This window comes from Mesocricetus auratus, unplaced genomic scaffold, assembly GCF_017639785.1.
Source record: "Mesocricetus auratus isolate SY011 unplaced genomic scaffold, BCM_Maur_2.0 Super-Scaffold_100676, whole genome shotgun sequence".
Classification (NCBI taxonomy): Eukaryota; Metazoa; Chordata; class Mammalia; order Rodentia; family Cricetidae; genus Mesocricetus; species Mesocricetus auratus.
In genome coordinates this window covers 149,064,755-149,078,610 of record NW_024429266.1, presented here as the reverse complement: position 1 = coordinate 149,078,610, position 13,856 = coordinate 149,064,755, and the positions used below count along the sequence as shown (strand labels likewise).

General features: G+C 48.2%; 1 protein-coding gene across 1 annotated transcript; it reads left to right on the top strand.

Annotated features, from left to right (window-relative positions):
• Positions 1-1,388: 1,388 nt before the first annotated feature.
• On the top strand, positions 1,389-12,548 carry Prokr1 (prokineticin receptor 1). Its single transcript, XM_005071125.4, has 3 exons — positions 1,389-1,511; positions 3,087-3,706; positions 7,688-12,548. The coding sequence occupies exons 2-3, from the start codon at positions 3,204-3,206 to the stop codon at positions 8,382-8,384; spliced, it is 1,200 nt and encodes a 399-aa protein (XP_005071182.2). The 5' UTR covers positions 1,389-1,511; positions 3,087-3,203; the 3' UTR covers positions 8,385-12,548.
• The last annotated feature ends 1,308 nt before the right edge of the window (positions 12,549-13,856 follow it).

Genomic DNA, 13,856 nt, shown 5'->3' with positions numbered 1-13,856 from the left:
ACAACTTAACTTCTTGTGAGTAGGCCACACCTCTTAAAGACCACACCTTGTTTCCATAGTAACACAGGCTGCTGCCAAGCTTTCCCCAGATTTTTCTCTTTGGAGTCTGGGAGGCATTTAATTTCATGCCCAGCTACCCACTTCTCCATGTTTCTCTCTGTTATTCTACTTCTCCCTCCATGAGTTTGACTCCCTTTGGTAGCTCATGTAAGTGGAGTCCTACAGTATTTGTCTTTTGGGGCCAGGCTTCTTTCACTTAGCATGATACGCTAATGGCGATAAGCGAATATCCATGCTTAAGCATATGTTAGAGTCTCCTTTTTAAGGCTGAATATTATTCCATTACACTTCTCTCTGTGTATCCATCTGTGTCACATTCTGTTCTTCATTCTTCTACCCATGGGCACTTGGATTGAAAACTGGCACTAAGAAGTGGGAAGTGTTGCTGTTGGACCCTATGCTTTGAATTGGTTTTGTGAGAAGGATTTGGAAGAGTTTGGACCTATGAGTTGGAGAACCTCTAGAACTCTGTAAACAGAGCTTACTGGGTTATTCTGGAGGGAGTTTGGGAGCCTGGCAAGCTGACAGGTATGTAAACAGTGGAGACCTGGATTGTGAGGTTTCAGTGGAGAACAAGGGTGCTCTGAAGGATGGGGCTATGGGCTATTCATGTTACATTTTGTGTGTGTGTGTGTGTGTGTGTGTGTGTGTGTGTGTGTGTGTGTGTGTGTGTGTGTGTGCTTTCAGTCATTTTTGCAGTCTTATATTTCAGAAGGGATTGCTGACTGTGTAGTAATTTGTATTTAACATGTAGAGACCAAGTCATTCTGAACAGGCATGGGCGTGGAGGCTTCCTCCTGGCACCCATTCTCCAGAAAGCCCTCAGAAAGCCTATCCCAGAGGGCAGGCAACTGACAATGTGCTCAGCTAAGGGCTGCAGGGGTGAGGTCTGAGCGGTCCCGGGTGCTCAAGCAGAGTAGCTGGGGAAGAGCTCTCTGTCCTTTGAAGGCTCCAAGCTCCCGTGACCAGCCCGCCCACTTGTGGGGCAATGGGCCAGAGAGGTGAACCCGAGGTGCTCAGTGCCCAAGGCAGGCGCAAACTGCTCCTCCGTGTGTGGAGTTGGCGCTCAGGAGACACACGGAGCCACCCCCTTTGCATCCAGACACTTTCAGCAGGCTCGACTCAAGTCGACTCAAGGGCTCATCTCGGAGCTTAGGGGGCTTCAGAGTAATGGGTAGAGAGTGAAAGGTGGGGATAGGAAGGTAAGCAGTTGGGGGGACGGCGGGAGTGGGAGGGAGATGCCGACTATGGGCAGGAACATTGGCTGGAGGCGGAGTCAGCGCTCTGTGGGCGGGGTTGGCTGGCTTCAGCCGCTGCTCTGTGCTTCTCCGAGGTAGCAGGAACCTAACTGCCACCGGAGCCTGGAAAGACCCCCCCAAGAAGACAGAGGGGGCTCTTTTCTCTTGCTGCAGAGCTCCCGAGGAGCGTCTGGTCTTCGCCTTGGTCCACAGGTACTGACAGCCCCGGAGACACTCAGAGAACCATACATGGGGAGTGGACGGAGATCAGACTGCCCCCAGGTGAAGCAGCAGAGGGTCCCTCAGGACTGAAGTCCCAGCAGCAGAGGACAGTGGGTAGTGGGCTTCTCCACAGAGCCGAGGACAGTTCCAGGAAAGACCGTGGGACTAGTCCTCCAACTGTCTATCTCCCCCTTAGGCGATTCTGGACCCTTTCTTTAAATCAGTTGAAGCACTGCTGGCAGCATGCTTATGGGGTACCGCTTGGAAGGGATATATGTCTGGGCTCCCGGCAGGGTCCACTGGCTCTCAGCTCTGGCTTCTGCCTCTTATCTGACAGGAACAGAGCTGGGGACTGAGTTGGCCAAGAGAGAAGGGCAGAACCCAGGGATGGGCTGTGAGATGGAGCAGGTGGGATGAGCCCCCTTGGGTGCGGAGGGATGTCAGCGTTACTCCTGGACAGCGGGATTCCGGGGGAGCGGGGAGCTCGTCTGGGAGCAACTTCCTTTCTCTGTTTTCCAGCATCTCAGGTTTGGCCATCTTCCTCCCTTCTGACATTTAGGGTGCTCTCCAGACCCCAATCCTCTCCCATATCCCGTTCCCTGGTCTGATACCTTTATGTCTTGGAAGGGGTGTAAGGGAAAAGTTGCGGGGGGGGGGAATAAGAGATTCACTACTGACAGACCCTCTCCCTCTGCCCTGCTCTGTGGTATGCTGGTCTCTGATCCAGGGTCATCTCCCTTCCTTGGAGCTGGCCTAGAGGCCTGAGTATTGGCTGGTGTGGTTCTGGGCTGTAACACTACCTCCCCAACAGCTCTGAGCTTTACAGACAGTATTGATCGACCGAGAGGATGTTAAAACCCAGCGTGTTTAAGCTATTAACTGGAGGACACACCACTCACCCAGGGATTTTGCCTTCGGGTCTTCTTTCTAACCCTCTAAGTTAAGTGACAGCCTGTGACTGTGCCCCTGTGACCACTGCCTAGGACGAGCCTTGGCACATACTGTGCCAGTCTTAGAGAGTCCCAGGAGATTTTTACATGGGCACAGGGATCTTGGTGAGGAGAAGTGGCTGCTGGAGGGCTCTGTGGAGTTCTCTGTAGAAGGTTCTGGGTTCAGGGCTCTGTGATTCTGCAGTTGTGTTTGGCTGAACCCTGTGATGTGTCATTTCTCTCCAGATGTGGGAAGCAGCTGCTGTCACTGTAGAATGGGAGTGTCCCGTGAAGATAGTGTTCAGGCTGTCAGACAGAGAGTGGGGTTTGGAGCCGGCCTCTTAACTGATCCACCTTTCTACACTTGCAGCTTTGGCCTTTGAGGAAGAGCACAGTTTTTCAGCCTCCACTGGAGGGGAAATAAGTGGTGTTAGAGTCTGTCTTCCCAGTCCCCCAGCCTTCCCCAGCTGAGTGGAAATGTGGTTTCCACTCTGTGCTCGCCCACCCCTTTCTTCCATTCCATTATCTGTGTGTATGGTGAGCATGTGGATAATGGATATGCACAGGTTTCACAATGATTTTAAACTCACCCAGGTTCACTCTAACATGTAGCCAACCATGTGAATGTCTTTCAAAGGTTTAAAATGGAACTCAGATACTGTGCCCCTGGGATACTGGTTAGGAAGATCTGATTTGCTGAGGAAGAGCCAAGAGCCTTGGAGACGCTGCTCCAGAATAGCTCCCAGTGGTGTTCATGGCCCCACCTGCCTGGATGGAGACCACCGTGGGGACTCTGGGTGAAAACACCACAGACACTTCTACCAACTTCCTTACTGCGCTTGAGACCCACGGAGTCCAAGCTGCTTCCTTTCCGTTCACTTTTAGCTATGGTGACTATGACACACCCTTGGATGAAGAGGAGGATGTGACCAATTCTTGGACTTTCTTTGCTGCCAAGATTGTCATTGGCATGGCTTTGGTGGGTATCATGCTGGTGTGTGGCATCGGCAACTTCATCTTTATCACTACCCTGGCCCGCTACAAAAAGCTTCGCAATCTCACCAACCTGCTTATTGCCAACCTGGCTATCTCGGACTTTCTGGTGGCCATTGTGTGCTGCCCCTTTGAGATGGACTACTACGTGGTGCGCCAGCTGTCTTGGGAACACGGCCATGTCCTGTGTGCCTCTGTTAACTACCTGCGCACTGTCTCGCTCTATGTCTCCACTAATGCCCTACTGGCCATTGCCATTGACAGGTGAGTGCCACAAAGATGGACACAGAGAAAGGTGTTGGCTTTGTCCCTTTCTTTCCTGTAGTTGCATACTGATGGCATGCATCTGTATTCCCTATAGATGGGACCGTGGGGACTCAAAAGCCCACTGACGGAACATCTAGCCGTAGTCAGTGCTGGAGGCAGCTGAGCCCTAGAGTTGGGCAGCAGGAAAATCTTTGATCACTGTCTGTGGATGTTCTCCTAGATATGACTGATCACAGCTTAGACTGGTAGGAGGAAGCATCAAGGGGTGGGGTTAAGCTATAAGGAGTTACTTCTTGGGCAAACGTGAGAATCTGGAGGGATTCCCTCTCTCATCCAGATTTCCTCTATTAAATTATGATATCTCAGCACTAACTGGTTTTAAAAATAACATTGGGGGAGTTGTTTTGAATAAAAAGGTGGGGGGACAGAAAGAGAGTATGTGGTTGCTCACTCTTGTTAGTGTTGTCTTAATGCCACCTCACTTCACACGCATGTTACATATAGTACAAGACCTTCTCTAGTGATGGAGAGTGAGGTCACGTCTTTCTTATCCTTCGATGTTTCACTTGATATAAGCTTGTGCTGATGATCACCATGACTTCAGGGGGTCTTTGGAAGCTTCCTTGTGTGTTTGCCTCTAAGTACAAAGCACCTTGTTATGGTCTACGGACAGCTACCCCGAGGGGCTAATCAGACTTCCATGTACCTTGACACAGCTTGGGGCCCTCTTCATCCCAAGAGTGGAAAGCACTGGCTCTCCTTGTTCCACGGCCTCAGGGCTCTGGGGTGTTTGAACTGTGCTCAAAGTCGGAGCAATGGAGCAAGTTTGCTGGCAATACAACTGAGAGTAAGATGGTCTGTGGAAGATTTCTAAGGAAAGGCACAGCAAAGAGTCTGTCTTTAAGACCACTGAGGGTCAGAGCCCATCCCTCTTTTCCCCAGAGGATGATTAATGTCAGAGAGTCAGCAGCTGATGGGCCCTTGGTCTGTCACCCATAACAGGTATACTGAGGTCCTCAATATAAGTCACCAACCTTGGGACATTTGCCCACTTACATAATCAAGGAATCCAAATAAACCTAGCAGCGGATAGTGTCAGCCGAGGTGTCTGCTAACCAAGTGACTTTCAGGGCTGCCCAGGGCAGGCCCCTGCAGCTTTGTCTCTGGCATGCCCTGAAAATGGAAAAGCTGCCTTGTCTCTTAGCACGGGAACAAGACAAAATGTATGGGGTTGTGTCCTGGGTTTTCACATTAGTGACACAGCTTTACCTAGGAGATGCTCTTGGCCACTAGAAGTAGGATAGATGGGAGCCTGCTGTGACAGAGTCCTGGTTCTGCATGAGATCCATTCACCACTGAGGGGGCAAAGAAGCTGGAATAAACCAAGGAGGTACTATTAACAGGGATATTGATCAACCACGATGCAGGACCAAAATCCTCAATACAGCTCAAGTACATATCCCATTTTCACACCAAACTCTGCTGCTTTTAAATATGGTGTATATCTCTCTCACAGTGCAAACTAGACACACTACGAAAGATGAGTCAGATCATGCTCCACTCTGAGTGGGCTTCTGATTGGAAATTTGCACACATGTATGGGAGAAAGCCCCCAGGAGCTGGCCTATGGCTTCCTCAGTCTAGGTGACTCACTGCCCCGGCATGCTAAGTTTTTGCTGTTTAAACTGATATTTGTGATCTTTGTCCCAGATGGTTTTTCTTTCCCTGTGCCGCTGTCATCTAACTTCAGTTTTGAGGCTCTGCATGTCTTTCTTATCCTTCGATGTTTCACTTGATACAAGGTGTTAGTCTTTTTTTCTTGTGAGCTGTTCAAAACACAGTGATTTTTTTCAGGTTTGATTTTCTTAGCTTGGGGCAACTACATCTTATTGTCCCAGCCCACGAGGTTTTTCTACCACCACTGCCCTCTGGCAGGCTTTGTTTGTTGTTCTCTGGGAACTGTTGGCTTTGAGTGGATCTGAATTTAAACCACTGTAGCTATGGACACAGAGCAAGCGAAGCCATGCTCATAGAGAGAGAAACGTTGCTGCCAATGGTCTGATTGCCTCAAGGAATGGTGTAGGTAGAAAACAAGTCAGTGGCAGAGAGAAAAGAGATGGGCTGCTAAGACTTGGTGAAGGTCAGAGAGAAGGGGGCATGCCGTATCCTGCTGGGAAGGGAGGCAGCAAATGGCATATCAGAGAGAACATGGGGTTTGTGGAAAGCTGAGGGTCAATGAACTGTGCAGCTTTTAAGAAGTCATTCCATTTTTTCGTGCTTCAGCTGGTTTCTCCAGCAAACGTGCATCTTTGCTCTATTGCTCCTTCAGTAGGATTGAGATTACCTAAATGAAAGGATTTGCTTGCTATTATAAACTTTGTACTAATACAGAGTTCCAGAGCCAAGGCTGATGGAACAGTTTTCTGAGCTTTTTCATATATCAATGATGGTAGTCTTAACTGGGTGGGATCATTGATTGGATGAGGATTGACTGTATAAAGTAGCTAACACAATTTGAGCACTGGCATTAATCACTCTACTGGTTAGGTATGCGATATGACCAGCTGCTTTACACTCCTGACATGACTTCCCTGCCATGATGGACTGTAGTCTCAAACTAAGGCAAAATAAGCCCTTTTTGTCTTAAGATGGTTTTGTCTGAGAATTTTAATCACAACTCAGTAACTAAGAGATGGTGTGTGTGTGTGTGTGTGTGTGTGTGTGTTGATGTGACATGAACCCAGAGCCTCTGCACGCTAGACAAGTCCTCTACCTCCGAGCCACACTCCAGCCAGTATGATGGCTGCTATGAAGGTCCCATTATGCACAACGCCAACAGTGCCCATGATCCTGTTCCAGTTTTCCAACACTAAGGAGTTGCTTCGAGTTCCAGGGATGCATGCTGGTGGCCAGCAGCAGCCACCTGGGGGTTTCAGAGGGTAAAGCCTTCAGACTCCTGAGAGCTGGAAGAGCACAGGACTCTCCCCCCAGTGACCCTCCAGGCTTGCCCTTCATGGGATGACCTTTGTGAAATTCAATCAGAAAAACACAAGAAGGGATCTTTCTTCCATCAAAGTCCCAAGAAAGATGACCTCAAGGGGGCTGTCCACAAAGGGAACAGAATGGGCCCGGCTCTCCTTCAGGGCCCTGTCACATTGCCATGGACTGCCTGGGATCAGCTTTGGACACTAAAGAGTTTGTCCCAGCATGGGTAAGTCCTCTCCACTCCACTCCCATCTTTCTTCCAACTGGGCCAGCTGTGCAAAGCCTTCCGGGAAGCGGGAGCTCTCTGCACAAGTGTGCACTCTGGGAAGGGTGCCATCATGCTCCCCGGGTGACTCACAGCCTCATAAAGTGCTCTCTGCTTCCTGGACCACTGTGGTAACAGTGTAGGCTCTTTGGGAGAGAACAAAAGCAGCACTTTTTACTGCCCGATGCTTTGTGGTTAAAAAAAGAGTCACGTGTACACTAATTGATTTTCACATCAGCCCCATGAGAGGGAGTCTAAATGTTTTCTGTCAAGGGTCTTGTGTCATATAACCCTGAGAAACCTCCTCATCTTTCAACAGCCTGTATCTTTCCAGGTGGAAAATGAGGTAAACACACTTCCTTCTCTGCATGCAGAACAATACTTTCTAAAACCTGGAATAAAAACAAAACCTTGGTCCATGATTTGGTTGGAGCTGTCAGGCCTACTTAACTTTGAACCTTGCAGGCCTTAGGAGAAATGATGGACCAGTGCCTGGTCAGAGACCTATGGGAACTATAATTACTACATTGAAAAGTAATTTCCCCCTAGTATATGTCAGGTTGGAATATTATATTCATTATCACATTTAACCTTGGGCAGATGAGAAAGCTGAGATGGGGAGTAGTTAGAGGTGGAGCTGAGGCTCGCCCTGTGCATCTCCTTCAGGTAACATCCGGTATCACAGACCGGCTCCTTCAGAGGCTGTCTCCTCTTCTGTGCTTGCCCAGGTACCTGGCCATAGTCCACCCGCTGAGACCACGAATGAAGAGTCAAACAGCTGCGGGCCTGATCTTCCTGGTGTGGTCCGTGTCCATCCTCATCGCCATCCCGGCCGCCTACTTCACCACGGAGACCGTGCTGGTCATCGTGGAGAGCCAGGAGAAGATCTTCTGTGGCCAGATCTGGCCCGTGGACCAGCAGGTCTACTATAGGTCGTACTTCCTCTTGGTCTTCGGCCTCGAGTTCGTGGGTCCTGTGCTCGCCATGACCCTGTGCTATGCCAGGGTGTCCCGGGAGCTCTGGTTCAAGGCAGTGCCGGGCTTCCAGACCGAGCAGATCCGCCGGAGGCTGCGCTGCCGCCGCAGGACCGTGCTGGGGCTTGTGTGTGTTCTCTCGGCCTATGTCCTATGCTGGGCACCCTTCTATGGCTTCACCATCGTGCGTGACTTCTTCCCCTCCGTGTTTGTGAAGGAGAAGCACTACCTCACGGCCTTCTATGTGGTGGAGTGCATTGCCATGAGCAACAGCATGATCAACACGCTGTGTTTCGTGTCGGTCAGGAACAACACCAGTAAGTACCTCAAGAGGATCCTGAGGCTCCAGTGGAGGCCCTCTCCCAGCGGGAGCAAAGCCAGTGCCGACCTGGACCTCAGGACCACGGGGATGCCTGCCACAGAGGAGGTGGACTGCATCGGACTGAAATAAGCCGAATGGTACCACTGCGCCTGGATGCTCACAGAAACGATGAACTCGTTTTTCTGCAGAAGGCAAAGGAAAGAGACGACCACTTAGACACACTATTCAAGAAACACCGAAGTGTAGAATTTCTGAGAGGGATATCTGTGACACTGTTACCAGGGGTCAGCGTTTGTTGAGTACCTAAGTTTTACAAAGAGTAGACGCCAGTGAAAATCATTTACATGATAAAAATGAAGCGGTGATTATAGCAAGGAAATGTAATGCAGAGTGTCTGGAAGAGAGTTTCCAAACAGAAGGCAGATCAGGCTGTGTAGGACTCACCTGCGCCACGCGTGGGCCTAGCTCACCCCCAGCAGTACCCTTGGGATTTCCTTCCTTTCCAGCATTAGCAAGCCTGGAAGAGTACAGAAGAGGTTCCAAGTCTGCCTGTGGTCCTTCTCTACCCACCCCAGCATCCAGTTCCCACCGGGAGGGGTCACAGATGCATGTGTGGACACTCCAGGACCCATGGCCAAGTTCTGACCACCACTCCCTATGGCCACCTCTTAGGCCCAGGGTTCTGCATTAGACAGTGGGCGGGGAGATTCTTTGGAGAATGGAGTTGGGGGAGGAGCCACATGGACTCTGGGTACCATTTGCATAGGGAATTTGGAGTTCTGAGTCATAAAGAGAGGGGAAGTCTAGGTTCATGAGAACATGGCTCCCTCATTTCATGGTGTCCTCACTAGAGGGGGGAAGGAGGTGAAGAGGGAGGGTCAGCAGGGACCCCTGAAAGTCTGTGCAGGTGTGGTGCTGTCCTATCTCTCAGTTACTACGGCCTGGACCACTTATGCTTCCCCTGGAGTCCTCATGCCTCTGTGTTTATGGAGCATAGAGCCCTTGAAGGCAAGCATAGCACCTCACTTTCCCATTCCTGTCAGCTCTCAAACACAGCTGTTTCATGAAGCTGCCCACTGGTAAGACTGGGAGAGAGATTTCTACTGGTGCCAGAATCTTGGCCTGGTCATGATTCTGAGGATGAAGACTTGCTGCTCTTTTGAAATGCAGGTGACCTTGGGGGAAATCACCACATCTCTGTTCTTCAGTGAGAACGGAGACTTGCATGTCAGTGGCACAGCCTGGATAGCCAGAAAAAGAGATTGGTCCAACAGGGAGCTCTCATGACCCCACAGACTTAAGGAAGTTTCACCCATCTAGTAACTTGCCCCCTTAGCTTGGCATTTAGACTTCTGTACTGAGAAGATCTGAGGTCCAGCTTTGACTGTGTTGTCGACACCAACCTGAGATAAGCATTCTGAAGACAAAGGGAATACTTAAGAAACGTTCCAGAATTGTCATGAGAGCAACCAAATAATACATGGAAGATTTGCTTCTCACCATTTGAATAGAAAATAACAACTGCCACCACCACCACCACCGCCACTGCCACCACTGCAGAAGCAGTCAACTCAGCAGTTGCGGGTGCCTGGACAAAGGAAAGCTTGTACATGTACCTTGCTTACAGATCCATTGGCCTCACTAGCATCCCCCCCCCATGTTCTTCATGTGCATTATTTTCTTATGCTTCCGCATAGTGTATTGCACCAGCATAGCACACTGATGCAAACAAGACCATGAACTTTCAAGGCAGATACATAAAGGAAGTGGTACACGGTCTCCAGTCAGGAGATAAGCACAAGGTTTATAAACTCCAGATCAGAGCATCCTTCTTGTCTGCCTTCCCACACCTGCTCCCAGAATCAGATCATCCTCATAGACCATCATCCCACACATGTTCCCAGTCAGCATGAACAATGCCTCTCAGCCTGCTTTGTTCTCATAAGCTCTCTTTCCTCAGATTTCATTATAGGGCAAGGCGTCAATAATCCTGGGCGATACCCATGTGTGGTTTCTCTCCAAATACAGGCAAGTCTATTTTTGACCGCAAAGTTTTTTTTAATTGTCCATGCCCCCCAGAAAACACATTTCAAAGACCCATTTATTTATTTTCATTCAGTACCCAACAGATTTAACCTAATAACAGAATTCTCCCAGAGGATAAAAATTCATTAAAGTACAAACCTAAACCAAACAAGAGGGGGAGGAAACCCTATTTTTCAATTGAAACTTTATTACAAAAAATACAAAAAAAAGAAAACTATATACCAAAATTAGTCAGATCCAAAAACTGTTATTTTTTTAGAATGAAACCACAGATCACAATGACTAAATTAATTTGGGGATTTAGAAAACCTTAGACGGCATAATTTACTGGGATTATGTTTGCTGTTCCTACTACTAAGGGTAGACAAAATTTGACTCTGTTACATAGTTATTTTTAATTATAACACATGGACTTTCCTGCCTTTCAGCCTAAAATGTATTAACATTTCATTTCTATCTGCAGTACTTCTAGATATTAATGTTTGCCTGTGATTTTATGATGAATGGTTGTTATACAATGGAATACCAATAGATGTACACATGTGATCACTGACTGCACTGAGCCTGTCACTTCTCCCCACCCTCCCATCCTTTTCCAAGTTCTAGTGTGATGATCTTCGAGGTAACATGGAGTAGATTCCATGATCGTGGGGACTGTGGGAACAGTGCTCTCTCACGCTGCTCTCAGCTTCCCATCTCCATCATGAGCCATGGCCGATTGATGTGCCTTCTTCCTTGAGTCTGGGCTGATGGAGCCAAGAATGATTTCCAGCACCTGAGTACTAAGATTTGATGCCTGTGGGCCCACTTTATGCCAACTCTAGGAGCAAGCCCAGGAGGAGGCCCTGTGTCCACATGTGCAGGGAGAATGAGGGAGAGACTGAAGATTTGGTGCTGCATGCAGATTCCCTGCACTAACAGCTCAGAAAATGGGCTTCTCAAAAGCAAAATCAGCCAAGCAAGCAAACAAACAAAAAAGCAAATAGTGGTAAGCCCATGACAGATATTTCTTTTGTGTTCTCTAGTGTTCAAAGAGACATGCAGATATCCTATGCAGAAGGGTATAGATGTGATTTTGAAAAATCACACCATTTCCATGACTAAGAGAAGAAATAAAACATGAATTCTTAAATCAAAGACATGAAAACAGGTGATGTGGTGGGTACCACAGTGTGCTCTGCAGGGTGAAGTAAGATCCATGTTCACTCTGGACAAAGATCCTGGAGCATTTGTGAGATGAGCCAATTTCAAATCTGACTCCTGTTCTTGAAAAACACCACCCTTTGGAGTCTGGCTGCAGAGAAGAGTCAGGTTCTCCTTCCTAGAGTGTGAGAATGACACGTTCAAAACTTGGATTCTACAGTAGTAGAAACTGAAGTGCAGCAGACGGGTGAATTGGGGGAGGCAGGGCATGAGGAGGATGGACAGGATAGAGTTCAGTGTCGAACAGTTGGACACTGTTCCTGAAACTGAGCCGAGCATTCTTCTATCACAGAATTCCTTGGTGCAGGGTGTATAACATCTTAGAGTGGTGGGATTCCGTCCAAATATCCTTGAGATGTCTATTCAACCTGCCTGGCCTTCTCTGGAGACCCTTAAGGAGTTTAGCAGAGACATTCTTGGCTCCTCTGCAAGCCAAGTTTTAGCTCATTCAACCCTCTGGACCTTACAGCCAGCCACAGTGGCTCCAAGGCTCAGGGAGAATAGCTCAGAACTGTTCCTGATGGCTCTATTTACCTAGCCTACCCTGAGCCCTCTAGGAATGCAGCAGAACAGAACTTGGCTTCCCTTCCCTAAGATGCAGAATGAGCAGGATGCTATGCTTGCCTGAATGTCCACACAGCCAGGATGCTGGAGTTTAGAGACTGCACAGAGCCAGCTTATGTCCTTCCATGGAAGGTCAAGACTGATATGTTTGTGAATGAGGCAGGATTTGAACTTGAGGATTGAACCACAGAGAAACAAAAGAGAACACTATGTCACAGGCCCAGAAACATTTTCCTGCTCCCTATGAGCAAAGGTTTTCCCCACAGCATTGAAATTGTGGTTCCTGTGAGGAAAAATTTAAAACCTGAAAAACATGTAAATATAGTTTAGGTCTATCACATACTCCCTTTTCCCCCATGCTGCTTTCAAAGGCTCGAGTGAGAACCACTTCAGAATATATGCAGGAGACTCCTTTGTTTTTGGAGTTTGTGTGACAATTTAAATTATGAATTGATTGTATTAATAAACACTGAGAAGACACACTGTGGTTTGTCTGTGACAGCTTCCTAGAGAGGATTAATTAAGGAAAGAATGTCTGGAATGTGGGTGCATCATTTAATGACTTGGGGGCCAGGACTAAATGAGAAGGGGAAAGCAGAAAGTGACTTTAAGCACCAACACCCACCTCTTCTTGCTTCTCTGCCCATTGAGACTCAGTTTCATATTCTGACTGCCACGCACCTCTAGCTGCCCTACCTTCTTGACTACAGTGTGTTTATACTCCCAAACTGTGAGGCAGAATTAAAGCCTTTCATTCTTAAATTGTGTTTGCTGGGCATTTAGTCACAGCAACAAGTCAGGGGATGGACAGAGTCTAAAGACAGTTTATATTTTCATCTATCACATCTGTATCTTTTTCTCTCTATCTTATCGTTGTTTATCTAGTTACATTTGATAACATGTCTTCTTTTCCATAATCCCTAATAGAAATGTCGGTTCTCATGTGCTATAAGAAAACTATTATCTTGGAAGGTGTCTTAATTAGTGTTCTGTTACAGTGAAGAGATGCCATGACCAAGGCAACTCTTATAAAAGAAAGCATTTAATTAGGGCTTGCTTTCAGTTTCAGAGTTAGTCCACTATCACCATGGTGAGAAGCATGGTGGACCACAGGCAGCACTCCAGGAACACCATGCAGGAGAAGTAGCTGAGTTTTATATCTGGATCCAAAAGCAGCGGGAAGAGAAAGAGACACTGGGCCTGGCTTGGACCTTTGAAACTTCAAAGGCCACCCTCCAGTGACATACTTCTTCCAACAAGGCCACACTTTCTAATTCTTCTCAAGTAGTACCACTCCCCGGATGACAAAGCATTCAAGTATATGAGCCTATGGGGGTCATTTTCCCTCAATATATGTTTTTATTTAAATTAGAAACATGAATGCTTCACATGTCAATCCCACCCCTCCTCCCTTGGCCCTCCATTAGCCCCTTTAGCCCCCCCACCTAATAACCACATCATTCCCCAGGGAGGGTGAGGCCCTCCTTGGGGGGGAATCTCCAGAGTCTGTCATTTCATCCAGGGCAGGATCTAGGCCCTTCCCCATGTGTCCAGGCTGAGAGAGCATCCCTCTATTTGGAATGGGCTCCCAAAGATCATTCATACACCATGGTAAACACTGATCTACTACCCAAGGCCACGGTGATTTCTGTGGCCTCCTCACTGACACTACATTCATGGAGTCTGGATCAGTCCCCTGTTGGTCTCTCAGCCATCAGTCTGGGGTTCAACAGCTCCCACTTGTCCGGTCAGCTGTCTTTGTGGTTTTCACCATCATGGTCTTGACCC